The 21,221-nt window shown below is 38.5% G+C and overlaps 1 protein-coding gene across 2 annotated transcripts in view; it reads left to right on the forward strand.

The window, feature by feature from the left end:
- Morc4 (MORC family CW-type zinc finger 4) overlaps positions 1-21,221 on the forward strand; it is a 56,355-nt gene that overhangs the window by 14,219 nt on the left and 20,915 nt on the right. For both annotated transcript variants that reach the window (XM_087903007.1, XM_087903008.1), the window contains exons 5-10: positions 886-1,033; positions 3,549-3,681; positions 3,989-4,117; positions 6,595-6,714; positions 8,124-8,224; positions 17,442-17,544. In XM_087903007.1, the coding sequence (XP_087759133.1) occupies positions 886-1,033; positions 3,549-3,681; positions 3,989-4,117; positions 6,595-6,714; positions 8,124-8,224; positions 17,442-17,544 (734 nt within the window). The remainder of the gene's footprint in view (positions 1-885; positions 1,034-3,548; positions 3,682-3,988; positions 4,118-6,594; positions 6,715-8,123; positions 8,225-17,441; positions 17,545-21,221) is intronic.

Consider the following 21,221-nt stretch of genomic DNA (forward strand, 5'->3'; position numbering starts at 1 on the left):
CAAATTCTCACTGTTAAGTTTGATTTATACAATTATTTTTTTTGCTAGACACTGTTCTGTGGTAAAGTTCTCGGGGCCTTTGCACCATAAAGGCTAGTTGCATTTGTGATTATGCTTCTTCTTCTTTTTTTTTTTTTTTTGAGACAGAGTTTCTCTGTATCTGTAACTTTGGAGACTGTCTTGGAACTAGCTCTTGTAGACCAGGCTGACCTCGAACTCACAAAGATCCTCCTGTCTTTGCCTCCCGAGTGCTGGGATTAAAGGTGTGCGCCACCACCGCCCGGCGTGATTATGCTTCTTGAAATGTCCTATTTCCCAGTTTATCCTGCTAGCAGAATGGTTCATTTGTCCATACCTGGGTGGACTCTCATTTCTGATGGGAGAAGTACGGCAGGAAGAATGGGACTCAGCTGCTTCCAGATAGTTAAAATTTTGGCCTTCGGCCTTTTTTTCTTTGTCCAGACGAAGCACTTTCTTTGTTTACATCGCATCTTTGCAGCTGTACTCAGCAAGTATAACTGATTTTCATGTTTGAATAAACAGCTGCTCTCAACTCTCCACTTCCCTTTTCTCGTAGCAGAAATGCCTGTCCTTTGCATGTAGATTTTGTGTCTACATGTAACCCCAAAGGCACTCTTTCTAGTACTTATTTGTTTGTAGAACTGTATAATAGTATGTCTCATTATCAAATTCTTGTGTATATACTGTCTTGGATTATATTTGCCCCACCCTCTCCTGGCCCCTCCCACTGACCCTCTTCCTCTTCTCAGCCAGCCCTCCTTTTTCTCATGTCCCTTTTTGTGACCCAGCCAGTTTCATTATGACTCTTACTTCTTGATATCATCCTCATAAGATATTAATTTTCTTTGACTGAAATTTTTTCACAAAAAATGGTTATTACTGAAGATTCTTTGCCCAGCCTAGAAGCCATCTTGAACTATTCAATTTTCAACAGTGAAAAAGACCTGCTATCTCAGTTCGATGCCATTCCAGGCAAAAAAGGCACCCGTGTTCTCATCTGGAATGTCCGGAGGTATGGTATTCCAGGGCTGTTAGATTCTAATAAGCCAACATTGTGTGATAAAGTACATTTTGATTAGTATTTCCTAGATTAGATTAGATAAATAGTGAGAAAGCTTCCTCTCTGTAACTTCCTTGATTCTGTTGAAATAGTGGTTCTCTGTGATCAAATGGTGCGTATATAAGGTGAAAATACGCATATCCTGAGGTTGTAGCCACTAATGATCATGATAATACAACATGGCATTTACTGTGACATCCTCCGAATCCTTTACACTTCCATTCCATGTTTATTGACATTGTTTTAAGATTGGCAGATGATGGTTATTTTATTGCATTGGCGAATTAAAATGAATTAATAAGAAAGATTATAGTGAAATACTTAGTTTTTAAGTGATAGCATAAAAAGAAGAAATTCTGTATTTATGCTTTTGGAATAGACAATCTTTGAAGCAGGTCATTTATGCTATAATGAAGCTGTATTAAGATCATAACTTTAAAGCTAATACAACAATTAAGAGAAATTCTATGATGCATCTTTTAATTTTGGCATGGCAAATAGGATACATTTAAGAATGCATTAAAGCGTAAACACACAACCCTAATAGCTTTTAATAGAACAATCCACAAATATGTTCATTTTTTTCTCTATATGTCAAGCACTTTTCTATCTTCTTAGCTGTGTAAGGTATGTATATGTTAAAAGAATACTGGTTTATGCCAACAGAGTAATTCTAATTAAAAATAAAAGGTAAGGAGAGTTCATATGTCCTATTGAGAAAAGCTTCATGATATAATGTGTGTAACCAGGGACTGTTCTGCTGTGGTATTTTCAATGATTTACACATATTAAACACACTTTTCCTTTGTGCATTGTTCCTTAGTTATAATTAAAATTATTTGCATGGTTAAATAATGTTGAGAAAAACTATCTTAAAGCCTATGGTATTGCTTTGTTGAAAGACTTCAGACACATGCACGTGCTAATATTTAAGAGAGTAATATAGTATTAGTATATCCATTTAAAAAAAATGTTTTTCGAGGCCTTTTTTCTTGGATGGCGAAGGCGAGGGGCAGGGAAGATAGGGTCCTTCCTCAGAGTGTCTGTACTAGAGTGTTCTAGGGTAGTACAAATCACAAATATACTGAAAAATCCAGGATCCGATTTTAACGTGGTGTGGGCTTTTTACAGGCTGGATGCCGCAGTGGTCCCTGGTCAGCTTTGAGAGTGGAGATAAGTTTTCAGCCTAGCCACTCTGAGCTGGAATGTGAATGTGAAGGAGGTTAACATGACAGCCTGAGCTGTTTCTCAGGTTTAGTTGTTCACACAACTTTTATTTCTTTTCTTCTTATTTAAGAATATCTCCCGGAACTACTGTTCCACAGAATGAATTTCGAAAACTATTGTTTTAATAGTAACCCATCTTTTAAAAAACAAATTTAGAAAGTTTTTTTTTCAGGAACAAAGGTGATTCTTTATGTTTCTCCCCCTGATATTGAATGGTGAGCTTGCCCATGTCTTAGAGGAAAGTAGCCTTCCAAGTACTTAGAAAACTAAGAAGCCAAAAAAGATTGAGAGTAAGAAATGTTTATATGAAAGGGATACCAGTGTTCTTATATGGGTACTATCATTCCATATTTTAGAGGCTAGAAAATAGGTGGTGTTCTGTAGTAGCAGTAGTAGTAGGTCTGTGTGTGTGTGTGTGTGTGTGTGTGTGTCTGTGTGTCTGTGTGTGTGTGTGTCTGTGTCTGTGTGTGTGTGTCTGTGTGTGTGTCTGTGTCTGTGTGTGTGTCTGTGTGTGTGTGTCTGTGTGTGTGTGTGTGTCTGTGTGTGTGTCTGTGTGTGTGTTTGTGTGTCTGTGTGTGTGTGTGTGTGTCTTGCCTTTTAACCATTTAAGTCCTAGTGTTAGGATGATGGCGCATGCTTTTAATCCCAGCACTTCAGAAGAAGAGCTCGATGGATTTCTCTGAGTTTGAGGCCAGCCTGGTCTATAAAAGTAAGTTCTAGGTCAGTCTGAGATACATGGTGAGACCTTGTCTTGTGGGGGGGGGGGGAGATATAGGACTAGATCTGGGGAAAATGCTGGCGTCTTATTAGTTCATATTCTGCTGCTGAAGCCAGCAGCAATTGAATTGGGTGGATATAATCATTCAGTTGGAAAAAGGTGCTATTTAGTGACGTTTTGGCAGCAGTCAGAAAGCTGATATTTAAGATCTTGCTTTGAGGGTAGCCGACATCCGTTCGATTCATCAGATCCCAGATATTTAACACTCCTTGTCTTTCCTTATGAACCTGGCATCACCAGCACTGTGAAATAGGGTAGACTGATTTAGAACAGGAACAACTTAATTACTGTGTGGTCCTCAAATTGCACAGTTCTTAGTTCCTTTGGAGTGGCAGTTAGAAAAAGCATCATACACCTGAGTGTTGACTTATATTTCATTTGTGTTGAGTTCCTAATGCATCCCCCGCCCCCGTGAGCCCACTGGAGCCAGTTCTTAAATTGGTACTTGTCTATTTTACTTAGAAACAAAGATGGAAAGTCTGAGCTGGACTTTGATACAGATCAATATGATATCCTGGTATCAGACTTCGATGCTGAAGAAAAGGAGATTGGTGGTGTTCCCTCCAAGCTGCCAGAAACAGAGTATTCCCTACGGGTGAGTGAGAATAGGCCTTCAGCGGTGACAAGTACGATTTCCTATAACGTGAAAATATCGTGTAACAGAGTTGAAGCGCAGGTGTGTAGAGATGATGCTCTGCTGGGATTCCTTTTCACCGTCTACGCTGAAGCAGTTCGTGAATATAGCTACTTCCGTCTCAGAATGGTAGTTAATGCATTGTGAAAACGTATAGAAACTCAGCCAAGTAATTGCCATCCCTGGGCCCAGTTGGCTGGTGATGATTTGGGGAGATATCTGTAGAGTTGGCGATATACATAACAATTTGCCTTTCACAAATCTGTAGGCATTTTGTAGTGTTCTATATATGAAGCCTCGGATGAAGATTTTTCTGCGGCAAAAGAAGGTGACTACCCAGATGATTGCTAAGAGCCTTGCCGATGTGGAACACGATGTGTATAAGTCTCCCTCCACCGTATCCTTCCGTGCACTTGACATCTTCATTCTGGGGTAAATCTCTCTATTGGTATTCAACCAAAACCCTGCCTTATTCCCATTCAAAGTTGTGTGCTAAAACAGTCAAAATTGTGGGCTGAAACCCTTGAAGGAAGATTTTTTTTAAATATATATATATATATGTTTATATATATATATTTACTATGTATACAATATTCTGTCTGTGTGTATGTCTGCAGGTCAGACCATTACAGATGGTTGTGAGCCACCATGTGATTTCCGGGAATTGAACTCAGAACCTTTGGAAGAGCAGGCAATGCTCTTAACCACTGAGCCATCTCTTCAGCCCCAAAGGAAGAATTTTTTAACTGTTGGTACACCGGCTTTATCAGAAACTGACAGATTATTATGTAAAAGTCGTAATGAGTTTGAAGACTGTGGCTCAGTTATATTTTAAAATCTAACATTGATTTACTTATTTATTTATCTTAAGACAGGGCCTCTCACAGTATTCCATACTGGCCTGGAACTCATTGTGTAGCACAGGCTAGCCTCAAATGTGAGGTGATCCTCCTGCCTCAGCCTCCGGAGTGCTAAGATTGCAATCATATGCTACCACACCTCGCTTTGAAATCTTTTTTATTATCTATATTTGTTTTTAAGTCCTCAGTGTATGCCAGTAAGTAGTCAGATTTGAGAAGCCCATCCATCGTTATTCCCATCACATTTGATTAAAAAGTTTTACTTGGAGGTGTTCCGCTTACAGTTTATGTTGTACTGGGTCCAGATTTACACTTGGATGTGAATCGGTGAGTGGAAATTAAAGATCTTTCTAGGAGGAGATGAATCACTCTCAAGCTCAGCATGGATTTCCTGGGAACTTGTCTTAATGACAGCCATCCAGAAGAGCGCTTGCTCATTTTCTACACCTCATTGCACTGCAAGTGGCTGTCACATACTAGGGACACTCTTGAGATGGGCTATGTTAATTAACCATCTTCACTGGTGTTTGGGGGGGGATAGTCTTCAGAAGACCGAGGACCCAAGTATTTATGAAAACTTGCTTTTTTATTTTCTAGTTACCAGAAATACACAGCTCTTGGCCCTATAGACATGTTCTCTGCATCTTTCACATCAAGACATTATTTTCCTTGATCTTTTTTCTTACTGCCACAATTAGAAATTGTTCACTTAAAATAAACTGTGTAGTTAGTACTCACAGTGATTTTTTTTTTCCTTTTTGGAAACACATACCTCTTCTACTAGGAAGTTTTCTCTTAAAGCCCTAAATAAGCCCAACTGTTTCTAACTTCACCCTATGTAGATTAGGACTGTAACGCTGTGCATTTAGCAGTTCCTCCAACTGCATGTTTTCCTACTTCTGTTTTATGATATGTCCCTTCCCTGAGTGTGAATTCTTCCTGTTGGGGGTTTCTATCAGGCCAACTTCCGTGCTTGTTTTCTATATTTATCTCAGCCCCCTCCTATGAATTCAGTTACCTTCTCACACTACAATTCTAGTTAAACAGCGTCACTGTTGGCGTTACTGAAATGAAACCCCAAGTACTGGAATCATATTCCCGAGATGACTGCAGAACAAGGTAATTGGTACTGATTTGTTTCTTCCACAGTCATCAAAAAAAGCCTCATTGCTCTTCTCTGTTCTCTTCATACAAATTCCATGCATTTCCCCCCACAGTATACCCTTGGCCCATTCCTCGCGATTTTAAATGTGTACAACAAAAAATAATTTGACAGCCACTATCTTTAAAATGTCAGTTTTGTGGTGTGAGAATTTTGACTGATTTGGAAAAGTTTTTTGTTATTTTTTGTTTTGTTTTGGAATAAGATCCTATTTGAAGTTTGTCTTGAGTTCCTAGAACCCAGAAACATTAACTGTACTGAGTCAAATATTAGAGTACTAGGTTTACCAGTTTTATCACATTTCCCATTACCTAACCCATTTATCATATGGTATTGATGTACATAGCTTGTTATTTACAGAGACAAGCTATGTACATATGTGTAACGTATTTTTTTTTATTTCTGTGACAGATAGTAAGAGAAACTAAGGAAAGAAAGATTCATTTTAGCTCATGCTTTCAGAGATTCAGTCCATTGTGCAAGAAAGAAATAGTGGAGTGGAGTAGCTAGCTCACAAAAGTAGTTGAAAAAGTAGAGCAAGCAGTGGTGGTGCACGCCTTTAATCCCAGCACTTGGGAGGCAGAGGGAGAGGCAGGCAGATCTCTGTGAGTTTCAGGCCAGCCTGGTCTACAGAGCAAGTTCCAGGACAGTCAGCGCTGTTACACAGAGAGACCCTGTCTCAAAAAAATGAAAACGTAGAGCAAGCGATTGCTTGCAGTTTTAAATACCTTCTAGAAGGTTTACATTGATTTACATGTAATGACATTTGGAGATTTTGCTTTTGGTTTTGTTTTTGTAATACTTTTCTCCTGAAACCTCTAGTGTTTGTCTCCTTAATGCTTTTCTTCTCAGAATAAGCAGGTGAAAATCACGTTTGGATTCTCTTGCAAATACCATAACCAGTTTGGAGTAATGATGTATCATAACAACCGCCTTATTAAGGCCTTTGAGAAGGTGGGCTGTCAGTTAAAGGTGAGTGGTTACTGTTGCTTTGTCTCAGAGGCCTGCAAAGAATGAGAGGAGATTCGCAGGGAAGACAGATTCATTAATGGTTTCCAGCCCCATGTCATGTCAGTTATTAGATTCTGATACTGAAGTTCTGCATCAGTAGACAAGGTGTCCTATGTGGAAAAAAACTCTTTTATTTTTCAGGTGTTGACAGGCCAACTAGGTATCTATTCCTAAGGAGTAGAATTCAGTCACACCGTGTGTATCAGCTTATTAATGTGTCAAATAGCTCTAATTATTATCTTGTGGAGACGATAAGGTATATTGGAAGGTTCATAACATTTAGTGATTGGAAATCAAGATTTGTGCCCTATCTATAAAGCATATCCCTGGGTAAATCAAGTAATTCCTTTAAAGTTCGATTTCTATGCTAGAAAAGTGGGAAAAAGTTTTATTTATCTTCCTTTAAATTTAGAAGGTTAAAAGGGATTGAGTGTGATAAATGATACAAAGTATCTCCTAAGCCAAATAACACAAATGCTACCATTATCTTTGATGCTTTAATGATCATTTAGAGTAGTGATTTCCACAAGTAACTGTTTCATTCCTGGTCTGAAGATTAGGTGGCTGATGCACAGTGGATGTCACACTGCTTTGTGTGACATGGTAGGGCAGTTGTATACGCCCTAGGAGAGCTCACTGTGAGGTCTTGGTTCTTCCTGTTACATCATCTTTAAACAACTTCTGGTTATGTGTCAGTAAAGAGTAAAGCATACTTTAAAACGCCCAAATCTCTTGTACTTCAGCTCTGGCTCTGGGAGTTCCTTGGTGGCTTATCTTTGTGTGGAAACGTCCTGTGTTATAAGAGTCGGTGTGCTGATTACATCGCACCTCTAGTTTTTGGATAAGGTTTCATTTCGGTTCTGTAGAGCGTTAGTATATGATCTTGCTTTTTTTAGTAGTGTAAGTTCTTTATTGCAGTGAACCTCTTGGCAGTCTTAGACTATAAAACACATGATAAATGAAGTTGCGTGGATGAAGTATAGATAGTTACTAGAGCTGAGGAATTCTAGGGATCTGTGAATCATTGTTTGAACAATCTGAGAGACTGAAAAGGGGTGGATCTGGATGGGCGGGGAGGTGGAGGAGAACTGAAGGACTGGGAAGAGTAGAGGGAGGGGAAACCATAAGTGAGATATAGTACATGAAAAAAGTCTATTTCCAACGGATGGGGGTAAAAAAAAAGAAAATCTCTGCTGTTGCACTGGTCAGGATCCAGTCTATTAAAACATTTTCTAAGTGTTCCTCTACATCTTCATGGCCTTTTCTTACCCATGAATACTGTGTAACCCTTTCCATTATTTTTTGGAATCAAAAGGAAATGCCTCTAGGCTGTCAATAGTAATGTGTTGAAATTAACATTTTCTTCTAAGCCAACTTGTGGAGAAGGTGTGGGAGTAATTGGAGTCATTGAGTGCAATTTCCTAAAACCTGCCTACAACAAACAAGACTTTGAGTACACCAAGGAGTACCGGTGAGTCACTCTCAACCTCAGATGTTTCTGATAAATCGCAGTTTCTAAAGCACCCCTAAGAGCCAGTTGGAGACGTTAACTCACAATGGCTTCAAGTATATTTTCCGAGATTAGAGATGAGTTTGCTTTTTCTCATTTTACCTTTAGAAATTACCAAATATAGAAATATTTTGACAAACTATTTCTAGTAAAGTGAAGGACCTTGTCTTTCATGAGAGCACATTTTGGGGCGAGAAATTTGCCCCATCAGTTTTCTAGAAGCCAGCGAACACTTTCAGACGTGTTAGAACAAAGGAAGACTGGTGTGCTCTCATGTCATCTAGGGAAGACACATAGCTCAGGATAAGACAGGAATTTGATATTGACCTTAAACCAATAAACATATTTGGGGAATTGAAGAAAGGAATTATTAAAATCGAGCTGAAAATAGGTTTGGGGTTTAGGATACAGCTCAGTAATAGACTGCTAGCCTAGCACGAATGAGACCCTAGAGATGATACCTCTTATGTGTTAGGTAAAGGACATAGGCTGAAAAATTACAATCCTTGATTGTTATGAACTCATGTGGTATATGAAAATCTGAAACTTAAATACACGTAAATAACTAATGTGTTTATGCAAGCTGAGGAGAATCTTTGTCTATTTGTTTATTTATTGTTTTTCGAGATATTATTTCTCTCTGTGCCACTGGTTGTCCTGGAACTCACTCTGTAGAGCAGGCTAGCCTCGAACTCACAGAGATCCACTTGCATGTGCCACCACTGCCTGGCTGAGGGGAACTTTTAAATATGACTAAAGAAAATCAAGGAAAGCTTCACAAAATAAATTAGCTTAAACTTAAAGGAAAAGCTGATGCTTTCTCGGTGAACTAATGCGAAGGGTACTCTAGAGCAGTGCTTCTCAACCTTCCTGATGCTCGACCCTTTAATATAGTCCTTCATGCTGTGTGACCCCGACAAGAACATTATTTCATCACTACTTCATAACTGTAATTTTGCTACTGTTATGAATCATAATGTGAATAGTTTGGGAGATAGTTTGTCAAAGGGGTCACGACCCCACATTGAGAACCATTGTTGTGAGCAAAGAGTATAGTTAATGGCACAGAAAGGCCAGAGATGTTCTTGGGATGTGAAGAAAGAGAAGATGGGAGAACATTGGGTATCGTTCAATTTAAAATCCCAACAGTATTTTTTTTCTAAGAGTGGGAGGAAAAAAATCATTTCTCAGAAGTGTTTTCTGTGCTTCAAGCTACAACAAAATTAATTAAATGTTCCTTCATTTATTTGAGACCGTAAGAATTTTAGATGCAGGATTTGACAAAGAGATAGCAATTTGAATGGCAATTCCAAATTAATTTCAGCACAATTGGGTTTTAGTCGCTCAGGCTTATCCGTGGTTATGGCAACGGTGTGCTTTGGAGCCAAATAAATTAATCATTTAAATGTGAGTCTGACCCGTAATGAAGACCTTTTAACCAAGACTTGTCTCCTAAATGTGAAAGTTTAGAAATAACATTGGTTTAATGGAACCAGATATTCCTTCTTTTGAGTGAAAGTGATGAATTTATGATAATTACCTAAATAAAATCTGTGAAGTTCAAATGTTAGACATTAAAGTGTTTTAACAGCTTTCTATATTATTGTTGCCAATGTACCAACCATAAAAATCTATATTTTTTTCTTTTGAATACATTAGACATTTGATTTTGGATGCCTGGTTTTGGTATGATGAATTTGAGGTGATTGTAGAGAGTTCACATAAAGGCATGTAGGATTTCTGCTTAAGTAATTTAATCGTTATGCACATTTATTTTCCAAAAATCAGAATGACAGCACTAATATACATAGAGTTTTGTGTGTAATAAATTTGCCAGTTCAGGCATCATTGCCATCTCTTTTTAAAATATTTATTTTTCTTTTATGTGTATATTTCCTGTGTGTGCGTAAGTGTATCATATGTGTGCCCAGTGATGGTGCATGGCAGAAGAGAACAAGTCCGCTGGAACTGAAGTTGCAGACAGTTGTGAGCTACTGTATGAGAGCTGAGAACAGAACCTGGGTTCTTCTCCAAGAGCAGCAACTACACATAACCACTGATTTCTCTATCTAGCCCTACTTTTTTAAAAGACAAGGTCTCATATAGTTCATATGTCTCATATAGTTCATGCTTGCTTCAAACCCAATATGTAGCTGAAGGTAGCTCTGAATTCTTGTGCTTCCATACTGTCCTACATCTCACAAGTGTTATGATGAAAAGACTGAATCATCATGCCCTATGCCTTTATGCTGGGAACTAAACCCACATATGTAACTGGAAGTTTCTCTCCCACCTGCTAGTTCCCAAATAATCACTCTGAGGTTTAATATTAATTAATAAATTGGTTGGCCTATTGGCTCAGGGTTATTATTAACTAGCTCTTACAACTTAAATTAACCCATTTCTACTATTCTTTATTTACCACAAGCCTTGTAGCTTTTTACCTTTAGCTTTCTTCTTGGGCAGCTGCTAGCATTGCCCTCCACCCCACCTTCTTTCTCCTATCTCTGCTGGAATTTTGTGCCTAGCTGTATTCTGCCTTGCCATAGGCCAAAGCAGCTTTATTCTTCAGCCAATAAAGGCAACACATTTGCAGCATACAGAAGGCCGTCCCACATCATACATATGTAAGCATAAATCTATTACTGAGTTATATTCCCAGCCCTATTGACCTTTATGTAAACTTCATACAAAGTAAGAAAGATTTTAGATAAAAACATGGGAATTTGAAAACAAATATGGGGGCTAATCCTAACACTCAGGAGCTATGGCAATGGGATTATGAATTCAAGGCCAACCTGGGCTACAGAATGAGTTCTTGGGCAGCCTCATCTACATAGCAAGAACCTCCATTTCCTTTGTCCCTGTCAAAAATCTGAATTTGAGAGAAGGATTAGAAAATATTGCTGTCACAAATTCCTGTGACTACTACAGATTCAAAAGTAAAAATGATAAAAGAAATATAAGGTATCATACTACTAAAATATCTACAAAGAAGTAATCTTAATACATCACTATGAACCATCTGGATATTAGATTTTAGCTATAAATAACATGGTTGATGCTTAAAACATTTTTAGAATCAACGTCACCTTAAAAATGCAACCAAAGCATATTAACTGAACAAGCCATTAAAACATAACACAGTGACTAAGTTTGGTAGAATCTTCCAAAGAATTTCAAAACAGAGTTGCTTAAGGGCTTTGCATTCTGTTTGTAAGAATATACCATCACACATTAAAAACAACTAAATAGCAGTAAAATGGCTCATAGACCTCTTTGGTGCTATGTAGGAAAAATGCTCTGATGGGACAGATAAGGAAAGTTTTAGGTAGATGATGTGACTTCAGATAGCCTTAAGTGGATCTCTGAGTTCATGACCAGCCTGGTGTATGGAGCGAATTTCAGGACAGTCAAGGTTACACAGAGAAATTCTGTCTCAAAAAACCAAACAAACAAAAGAGATATTCCCTAAAAGATACAAGATTCGAGCTGTAGAGAGATGGTTCTGTGACTAAGAGCTCTGACCCAGATTCGATTCCCTGCACCCACATGATGGCTCACAACTGCCTGTAACTGTAGTTCCTGGGGATCCAGCAGCTACTTTTGGCCTCCATGGGCACAAGAGAAAGATGTGGTGTACAGCCATGCGTGCAGAGAAAACACCCACATGTATAAATAAATAATAAACAATTAAAAGGATACAGGATGCCAAAAAGGAAGGGAATTCTTGTATAGAGTTATGGCATGAGCTACTGCATTGACAAGAACTCTGAAGGGGACGTGGAGACGAGGTGATGTACTAGAGTGAAGAAAATCAAACAAAATGGATACTGTAGGGCCATGTCCTAAAGCAGAGATTAGCAAGTATTTTCTGAGAAGGCCAGAGAGAAATATTTGGGCTTTTGTAGGCCACACACAGTCTCTTATCCAACTTTTTAATTCTGTCATAGTATGAAAGTATACATTGACAGTAAGTAAAGGTGCGAGTATTGTTCCAGCACAGTTTTGTTCACAAAAAAGGCAGTGAGTCCAGGTTATAGTTAGCACATCCTTTTCTTAGAACCCTATATCTGAACTATGTGCCAAGTTATATCTAATGGATTCAGAGGAATCAGACAATAATTTACATTTTAGGGAAGAACAGTATACTCAACTTCTGTCCACAAGCAGCAGAAAGCATCTTCTATTATTGTAAATATTTACCATCAATTTAGTGGCTTAATATAACACTAACTTACTGTATTAGAGTTCTGTAGGTTAGAAGTCTTGACTCAGATCTCACTAGGCTAAAATCAAGATGTTGGCAGGCTGGTTTCCTTTCTGGAGACTCTAGGGGAGAATCTGATTCCTTTTCTTTTCCAACTTTAGAGACTGCCAGCATTCCTTGGCCCAAGGCCCTCTTTTCCAACTTCAAAGTCAGCAGTGATGAGTTGCATCCTCTTGGCGTTGCATCATTCCAGTAACCCTGCTTCCATAATCACATTGCCTCCTTGGATTCTGACTCCTCTGCCTCACTCTTCCACACTTGAAGGCCTGTAGTTTCATTGTATCATTTAGAAGCTTTTCCTACTTTAAGGACAGTCAGTGAGTAACAGTAACTCTCTTATTGTGTATAACTTAAGATAGTCACAGATTTTACTGTGAATAGCCTAAGTTATTCACAGATTTTAGGGATGGGACCTAGACATCTTTGAAAGACTATTATCTTATTTATCAGCCTGTCCTCGGGTGCTTCAAGATTTATTTCTCACATTCAAAAAGTGATTGCCCTATTCCATCCCAACATCATCAAAATTTTCAGAGTCTAGAGTCTTAACTAAATGTCATCAGCTCAAAAGTATGTTAGAAGTCTTGACTCAGATCTCACTGGGCTAAAATCAAGGTGTTGGCAGGCCGTCTTCCTTTCTGGAGGCTATAGGGGATTCATTTTCCATAATCACATTGCCTCCTCTGAGTCTCTCCCTCTGCCCTCTCCCCACTCCCCCCCCACACACACTTTAATGCTAAAATATAATAGCAGGAGATGCACAGGACACCAGTTATATAAAAGTTCTGTGTCAAGTGGGGTTTAAATAGAAAAGAAAAAAAGAGTTACAGGCACCAAACAATTTCATAAATCCAGCTAGGCAAATTCCATTAAATAGCAAACACAAGACGTAATTCTGTGGGACTTATAACACTGCCCCCATCACTAAAACTCTGCCTTCAGGGCTATGGTTCAACTCACAATTATCTGTTCATGAAGACTAGTATATTTTTACAGCAGAGTAGTTTTGTCAATTTTATCTTCATTAGAGTCTTTTTAGTTATTTTATTTTTGTGATGATAATATAATTGTATCATTTTCCCTTTCCTTTCTCCAGACCCATATACCCCTCCTTGCTCTTTCAAATTCATGGCTTCTTTTTTTTCAGCAGTCATTGATACATACACATATGTATGCATGTATGCATATGTAATCGTAATTACAGCCTGCTTCGTCTGTATAACGTTATTATAGGTATATAGTTTTAGAAATTCAGTAGGATTCTTTCATTATACATTCTCCCCCATTTAGTCATGTCAGTTGGAGCTCAAAGTGTTTGTGCTCCTGCCCTCTCAAAAACCTTGTAGGTCTTCCATGGATGTGATAAATATTCATTCCATTTAACAAGAGGCTCTTGACTGATCTTCCCTAGACAATCTGATTTCTCTTCTTGGCCTCAGCTGAGATGGTTGTGAAGGTCTGTGAGTCACATGCTTCATATTCCCAAAGAGCCTTGTATGTGCCTGGATATTTTGACCTTTTGATCTGACTGCAATAGTAGCTAATGATTGGCCACCCCTACTCTTCATTCACAGAGCTCACAGCCCTAACAATGAATCTGTACATTTTAATATCTTTTGTGATTTTTGACTGACTGAGAACATTCCAGATTGTCAAATTCTGTTTCCTTTCCCATTATTAGTTCTTTTCATTTCTCTTTGCTTTCCTGCCTTTTGCATGACCAGCCAGAGGACACAACTTCAGCAGTTTTTCTAGAGATCTCTTCAGCCAAATGTACAAGTTCATCAGGTCCAAGCTCTGAGCTCCATGAATGTACAGGACATGTTTCTGCTAAGCTTTCTGTGACTGTGTAGCTAGGATCATGTTTCTGATTTTCCAGTAACGTGTGGGCTCATTTTCCCTGAGCCTGGATTAGAGCAACTTTACCATCTGTCTTTCTAACTCTGTTTACAGTGATTTAGACATTCTTTAAGGCAATCTCTAGCTTCTTCTCTACCATGCTTCTCCACTTCCTTCTGAGCCCTCATCAGTTTAGTTAACATCCATCCAGATATTGATTGCCAGTCTGCTTGATGCGATTTAGGCTCTGGCGTGTTTCTCAAACCTTTGCCAAATTTCTTTATTTTCCTTTTATTCTGTTTTTAGACAGGGCCTTGTGTAGCCTCAAGATCACTGTATAGCCAAAGACAACTCTGAACTCCTGATCCCCCGAAATGTCCCAGGCAGTTAAATTTCAGTTCCAAAGCAACTTCATCATCTTTAGTTGTTTTTTCTAGTAGTACTCTGTTTCTAGGCACCACAATCTGCCATATTCTTTCCTATTGAATTTTTTAAAATATTTATGTGAATGTGCACACACATGTGAGCATATACATGCTCAAGACCTGAAGATTGATAGCACGCTTTACCCACTGAATCAGCTCGAGGGACCTGTAATTTTTTTTGTCATATCATATTGTATCATATTTGTGAATTTGGGTTGACGCCATTTGGATTTAAAGTGATCATTGGTAAGGGAAGACTTCTGTCATTTGGCAATGCGTTTTATAGCCTCTCTCATTTCCTACATCACTGTGTTTTATGTTTAGGTGATGTTTTATAGTGGAATGCTTAAATTCTTTTCTTGTTTCCTTTTATATACATGCTCTAGCTAGTTTCCACGTAGTTATCATAAAGGCTACATTTAAGATGCCTCTGTCTCTTTCTTTTGCCTTTAGACCTCTACAGTGCCTATGATGGACCACTGGTGGTGCCTCACATGGCCTTCAGGCTTTGTTTCCATCTCTTCAATTTTCTTTCTTATTGGTCCTCAATTTTAGTAATTTCTCAAAGTTCCCAGATTTGTCTTTCTGTCCCACTTTTGAATCTATCAAGTGAATGATCTCTTCTACATTTTATTTCAGTTCTTTTTAAAAAGTTTTCTGTCTCCTTATTGCTATCACTATTTTTTAACCTCTTTGAACTTGACTTTATTCACACCTTCCTTGAATTTTTTTCTTTTTCTTTCCTTTTCTTTTTCTTTTCTTTCTTTTTTTTTGCATCTTTAATCCAGAACTTTTTCAGAGACTGTTTATTTGGATTTCATTTTTCTTTAATCATACCATATTTTCTAGTTTCTTTGTATGCACTATGATTTTTATAACAATAATTCTGGAAATGAGTTAGGAAATCTTTCCTAAGATTTGCTGTGTTGTTTATGTTTATTTGATGTCAGCGGTGTGGTTTGCTGTAAGCTATCTCTGTACCAGGGACTTGGTAGAATGTAGACTTAAAATTGTCTCACTTGTTTTCTGAACCTATATTTTCCTCTGGAAATTCAAAATGACTTTCTAATTTTCTATATATGCATATATGTGTGGTTGCATGTTATATGCATGCATATACTATGTATATACGTGTGTGTGTATGCTTTTTAAATATCTTCATTTTTAACATCTGGCTCCCCAAACAAGAAAAAGTATGAAGAGGTGAAAAAAAAAGTTTTATCACTTCGAAAGTCCTGGACATCACTTCAGTTAGAGGAGAAACCTGTAATCGTGGAGAATATAACAGAAAAGGCCACTTGTCCGTTGTGTGATCTGAAATAGTAGCACTGAGAGCACGGGCCACTATCCTTGAAGGATACGAACCCTTTTCCCTACCATGGTTCTTCTAAGTGACTTGGGGAATGCCTGAAGGATTCTCTGCCGTAGCACTAGAAGTGGAGAATGCTAAGAACAGAAATCGACCAAAATTAACCACAATTACCACCTAAGTGTTCCAAAATACTGATTGTTGAATATTAACTGGATTTGTTTCAGGTTCTTATAGCAGCTGTGCAGTAAATGCCAAGGAAACGTTTTCCTTATTAGTATTAGTTCTCTGTGATCAGGCAGATTGTGCCAGTGCAGTTGCTGTCTAGGCAAGGAGACCGAGTCCACATGCCTCCTACTTACTTTCCCAGGATCCCATCACATTTTCTCTATCAAGTAGACCTTGAAGAGGAAAGAGAACATGTAGTATGACTTGAGGGAAGGCTGTTAACAGAGTGATGAAAGCATTGGTAGTAGGAGAGGGATGAATTAATCTAGGAATGTGCCTATGGTGATTTTAGTCTTGTGTATGTAGTGAGAATCTAACTTAAATGGGTAAGGTGGCAGTAAGGAAGAGGTGTATGGAAGAAGCGATCTGCACACATGCCAAGTAATGATCCCAAGTGTGGAAAGAGGCTTGAAATTTCTCAAGCTTATAGTGTTCCAGGTATGTGTACATTTGCATTAAGTTATAATACTGGGAAATAGAATTTAATAGCAATTATTCATTAAATAAGAAAGCAAACTCAGATTCAGCTTCATTGTAGAAAAACGTTGAAGAAACATTTTCCATGTTACCACTGTGCTGCTGTGGTTAGTATCTGCAGATGAACTATAAAGACAGATCAAGCTAACGTTTGATCGATTTTTAATAGCTAAGTTTTTTGTGTATGAGCCTCTAATTTTTCTATTTGATCCTGAGTTATGTCCCTATAATTATCTGAAAATTTAATAATTCATCAGTATTTGTCTCTGTCCTCATTCTCTTACAGTCTCTAATGACAACAACATACTCATTCCATGATTCTATAAGACTTGAAAAAATCTAGACCATTCTACTTTTTTGGATCTTACAACCATTTTAACTTCACAGCCAGAGTGACTATCAGTAATTATGATGGTAACATTATGATATTTTTTTCTGGTATAGTTTTCACTGTGGTTTTATTATAGGATGTATCAAAGGCAGTTGACCCTTTATTAGTTTTTTAAGTTGTAGGTGTTCAAAATTATGCTGACTATTCTAAATTGCTGGATTCTGTTCAACAGGCTCTTCTGAGAGATAAAAAATTATTCAGGTATGGAACCTTGACATACTCCTTGCATTTTCTTTCAGGTCGACAATGAGTGCTCTTGCCCAGAAGCTCAATGCTTATTGGAAGGAAAAAACATCTCAAGAGAATTTTGAGAACTTACCTACATCCAGGCCAGTACCATCAGTAATAAAATATAGAATGTGAAAACATTAAGGGTAATGTCTTTCCATCAAATAGAAGAAACAAGGATAACATAGTGTTTTTTACATCAGGAAGGTTGATTAACAGCAATAGGGAAAGCACAGGTACTAATTGTTATGATTTTTTAAAAATGCTGCAGGATCCCCAGTGGCAGTAGGCAGCAAAAATGTTGTAGGTCCCCAAATGGTGGTAGCAGGCCATGTGGTGGCAGGCAGCAGGCCCTGGGAGATGGCGGACTGGTCCCAAGTTCCCAAGGACAAGCGGCATGTGGGCAGGCGAGTGGGTGGGAGGCACATGGAGAGACACAGTGTACAGAATAGAATTGGATATTTATTAGTTGAATTATGGAATGGGAAGGAAAGGGGGAGAAAGGGGGAAAGAGAGGAGAGAGAGACAGAGAGAAAGAGAGAGAGAGAGAGAGAGAGAGAGAGAGAGAGAAGAAAAAAAAGAGAACAGAGAGAAAGGGAAGGAAGAAGAAGGGGAGCACACGGGGCCAAAGGGAACAGAGAGAGAATCAAGATGACGAGAGGAGGGGAGGGGCTGCAGGGAGTGGGCGTGGCTTGTCTCTTAAAGTGACAAATAATCATAACACTAATTATATCATTTTACCTCTTCATTCTGTTTTAAGACGTATGTGGTTTGGATAATACATGTGAAAGGTTTAATGCTGTCAGTTTAGGAGAGACTAATACAGTGGGGGATTATCAGACACTCCTCGGTGGAAAGTCTAGACCTTGGTTGTTGAGTGCACTTCAGTGAGTCACTTCACCTCTCTGTATTGAGTTAGACTTCATGATTTTAGAACAGTGCATGGCACAGGGTAGGTGTTCAGACATGCTAACAAACTTGCTTCCTTTTTATTCTTGCTAAATTTTATTGTGACTGAACAGGTATTTCAGAGCAGAAATAGAGAATGAGACACATTAGAGGAAAATCAGTGGTTACTGAGTTTATTCCTTGTAGATACGGCGAAACAGATCAGCACAGAAGCCAAACTGTGTAACAACATACATACAGTTAGTTATAACATCACCAAGCTAGATAGCAAAGTGGTAGAGATTACACTGCCCCTCTCATGAGGGGAGGCATCTACGTTTTAAAACAGAAATTACTAAATCAATGTATGGTGCAAAATTCTATTTCAAATGCAATCTGAATGCTGAATGTATATTTCTACATTATTCTCAAGATCTCAGCTTATTTCAATCCGCCACTTTTGTCAAAAATTTGAGTTAAGATTAGATGATATTTGTTCTTTCAAATTAGCTCTGATTGATGTAGTGAGACAGAAGTTGATATATTGCTGGGGCATGTAAGATCTAGCAGCAGATTTTTTTCCTTTTAAATTTGTTATTTAATTAATTTACTTTGCATCCAGTTTCCCTCTCCCTCCTATCCTCTCACCTCTCCTTCACCCCACAACTCAATCCACTCCTGTTTCTGTTCATAAAGATGCAGGCCTCACACGGGTATCAACAAAGCATGGCATATCAAGTTGCCGTAAGACTAAGCATCTCCCCTTGTATTAAATTAAGACTGGGCAAGGCAATCAGTATGAGAAGTAGGTTTCCAAGAGCCAGACAAAGCATTAGAGACAGCCTCTTCTCCCACTGTTAGGAGTCCCAGAAGTAGAACAAGCTTCACAACTGTCACAAATATGTAGAGGACCTAGATCAATCCCATGCAGGTTCCCTGATTGTTGGTTCAGACTCTGTAAGTTCCTATGACCCAGGTTAGTTGATTCTGTGGGTTTTCTTGTGATATCGTTGACCCTCTGGCTCCTACAATCCTTCCTCCCTCTCTTCAGCAGGATTCCCGAGCTCAGTCTAATGTATGGCTGTGGTTCCCTGCATCTCTTTCCATCAGTTACTGGATGAAGACTCTCTAATGACAATTTAGGTAGTCATCAACAGCGGAAGGCCAGTTCAGGCATCCTCTCCACTATTGCTAGGAGTCTTAGCTGGGGTCATCCATCCTTGTAGATTTGTGGAAGTTTACCTTATATCAGGTTTCTACCTGATCCCCATGCCCCCCTTTCCAGTCATCTCTTTCACTACTATCTTCCCATCCACTCCCAAACCCAATCCCTCAATTTCCATCCCCACCTGCTTCCAGCCCACCCAGGAGATCTCTTCTGTTTCCCCTTCTCAGGAAGATCCATGAATTCCCCCTTGGGCCTTCCTTTCTACTTAGCCTCTCTGGGTGTGTGGATTGTAGCATAGTTATCCTTTGTTCTACAGCTAATATCCACTTATGAGTTAGTACATACCAGGGTGATTTTTTTTCTAGTTCCATCCATCTGCCTTCAAATCTCCTGATGTCGTTTTTAACAGCTGAGTAAATACTCCATTGTATAAATGTACCACATTTTTTTATCTATTTTTCAGTTGAGGGGCATTCACGTTGTTTCTAGGTTCTGGCTATTACAAATAAAGCTACTATGAACATAGTTGAACGGATGTCCTTGTGGTATAATTGAACATCCTTTGTGTACATTCCCAAGAGTAGTATATATAACTGGGTCTTGAGGTAGACCAAGAAACTGCCATATTGATTTCCAAAGTGGCTGTACAAGTTTACACTCCCACCAGGAATGTTCCCCTTGCTCCATATTCTCTCCAGCATAAGCTATCATTTGTGTTTTTGATTTTTGCCATTCTGATGGGTATAAGATGAAATCTCCAAGTAGTTGTGATTTGCATTTCCCTAATGGCTAAGGATATTGAATATTTCTTTAAGTGCTTCTCTAGCAGCAGAATTTTAATAATAGAGATTATTTATTGAATATTACTTAAGTTCCAGACATTATTCTTAGTTCTTTTCATGTAATAATTTATTCAGTAATCCACAGAACTCTCAGTATACAGGTATTATTACTTTGTAACTAGAAAGCCCAACATACAAAGAACTTACACCCTTTGCACAGGATTAGTCAAGTAGAATATAGTAGAGCTAAGATTCAAATTAAGCACCCAGGTCCTTGAAGCTACACTCTTTTGGAGGGATATAGCAAGGGCAATATATATAACTCCTTTAACTTTATATTTACTGCAGGCAGAAGCTCTACCGCCCTTCTTTTTGCCTGGGTTGAAGGATTCACCGTGGTCTGTTTGTAGCTGCTGCCTCTTAATGTTCTTATCCTCAAGAGTAATACAGGCATCTTTCTGCAAGACATTCTTCTGTGCAAATGTATCTAAAACAAAGCTAACACAACCTTTCCTCTCCTCCTCCACTTCTGCTGAAACTGCTGTCCAAGGGCTCCGGTTTTGTAGCTGTGTGAAAGTAACAGACAGCAGAGGTCAGGCCTGAGCATAGAGCTTCAAAGTTGCAAGTCTGGAGCAACCTAGAGCAATAGGGAGGTCAAAAAGTGTGCGAAAACTTTGCTAAATAGATTTTTTTAAAAAGAGTATTTGAGTGGCACAAGTACCTTTTATTTTCTTCTTTATATAGTTCTCTATTTTGCAGTTTTCCATAATGGGATAATGTTACTTTTAAAACTAATAATAAGAAGTAGGACTTAATACAATGAAAAATGACTGAAAGAAGTCCTAAAAGAACCATACCACTTCATTGACCAGCCTAGCAGAAGAGCAGTAATCTGCAGGATACACAAAACTCACCCTGGGCGTAAAGTGGGCCAGAGGTGCCTCTCTCCTTCC

The sequence above is a fragment of the Myodes glareolus genome, chromosome X (genome assembly GCF_982192425.1).
Source record: "Myodes glareolus chromosome X, mMyoGla1.1, whole genome shotgun sequence".
NCBI lineage: Eukaryota > Metazoa > Chordata > Mammalia > Rodentia > Cricetidae > Myodes > Myodes glareolus.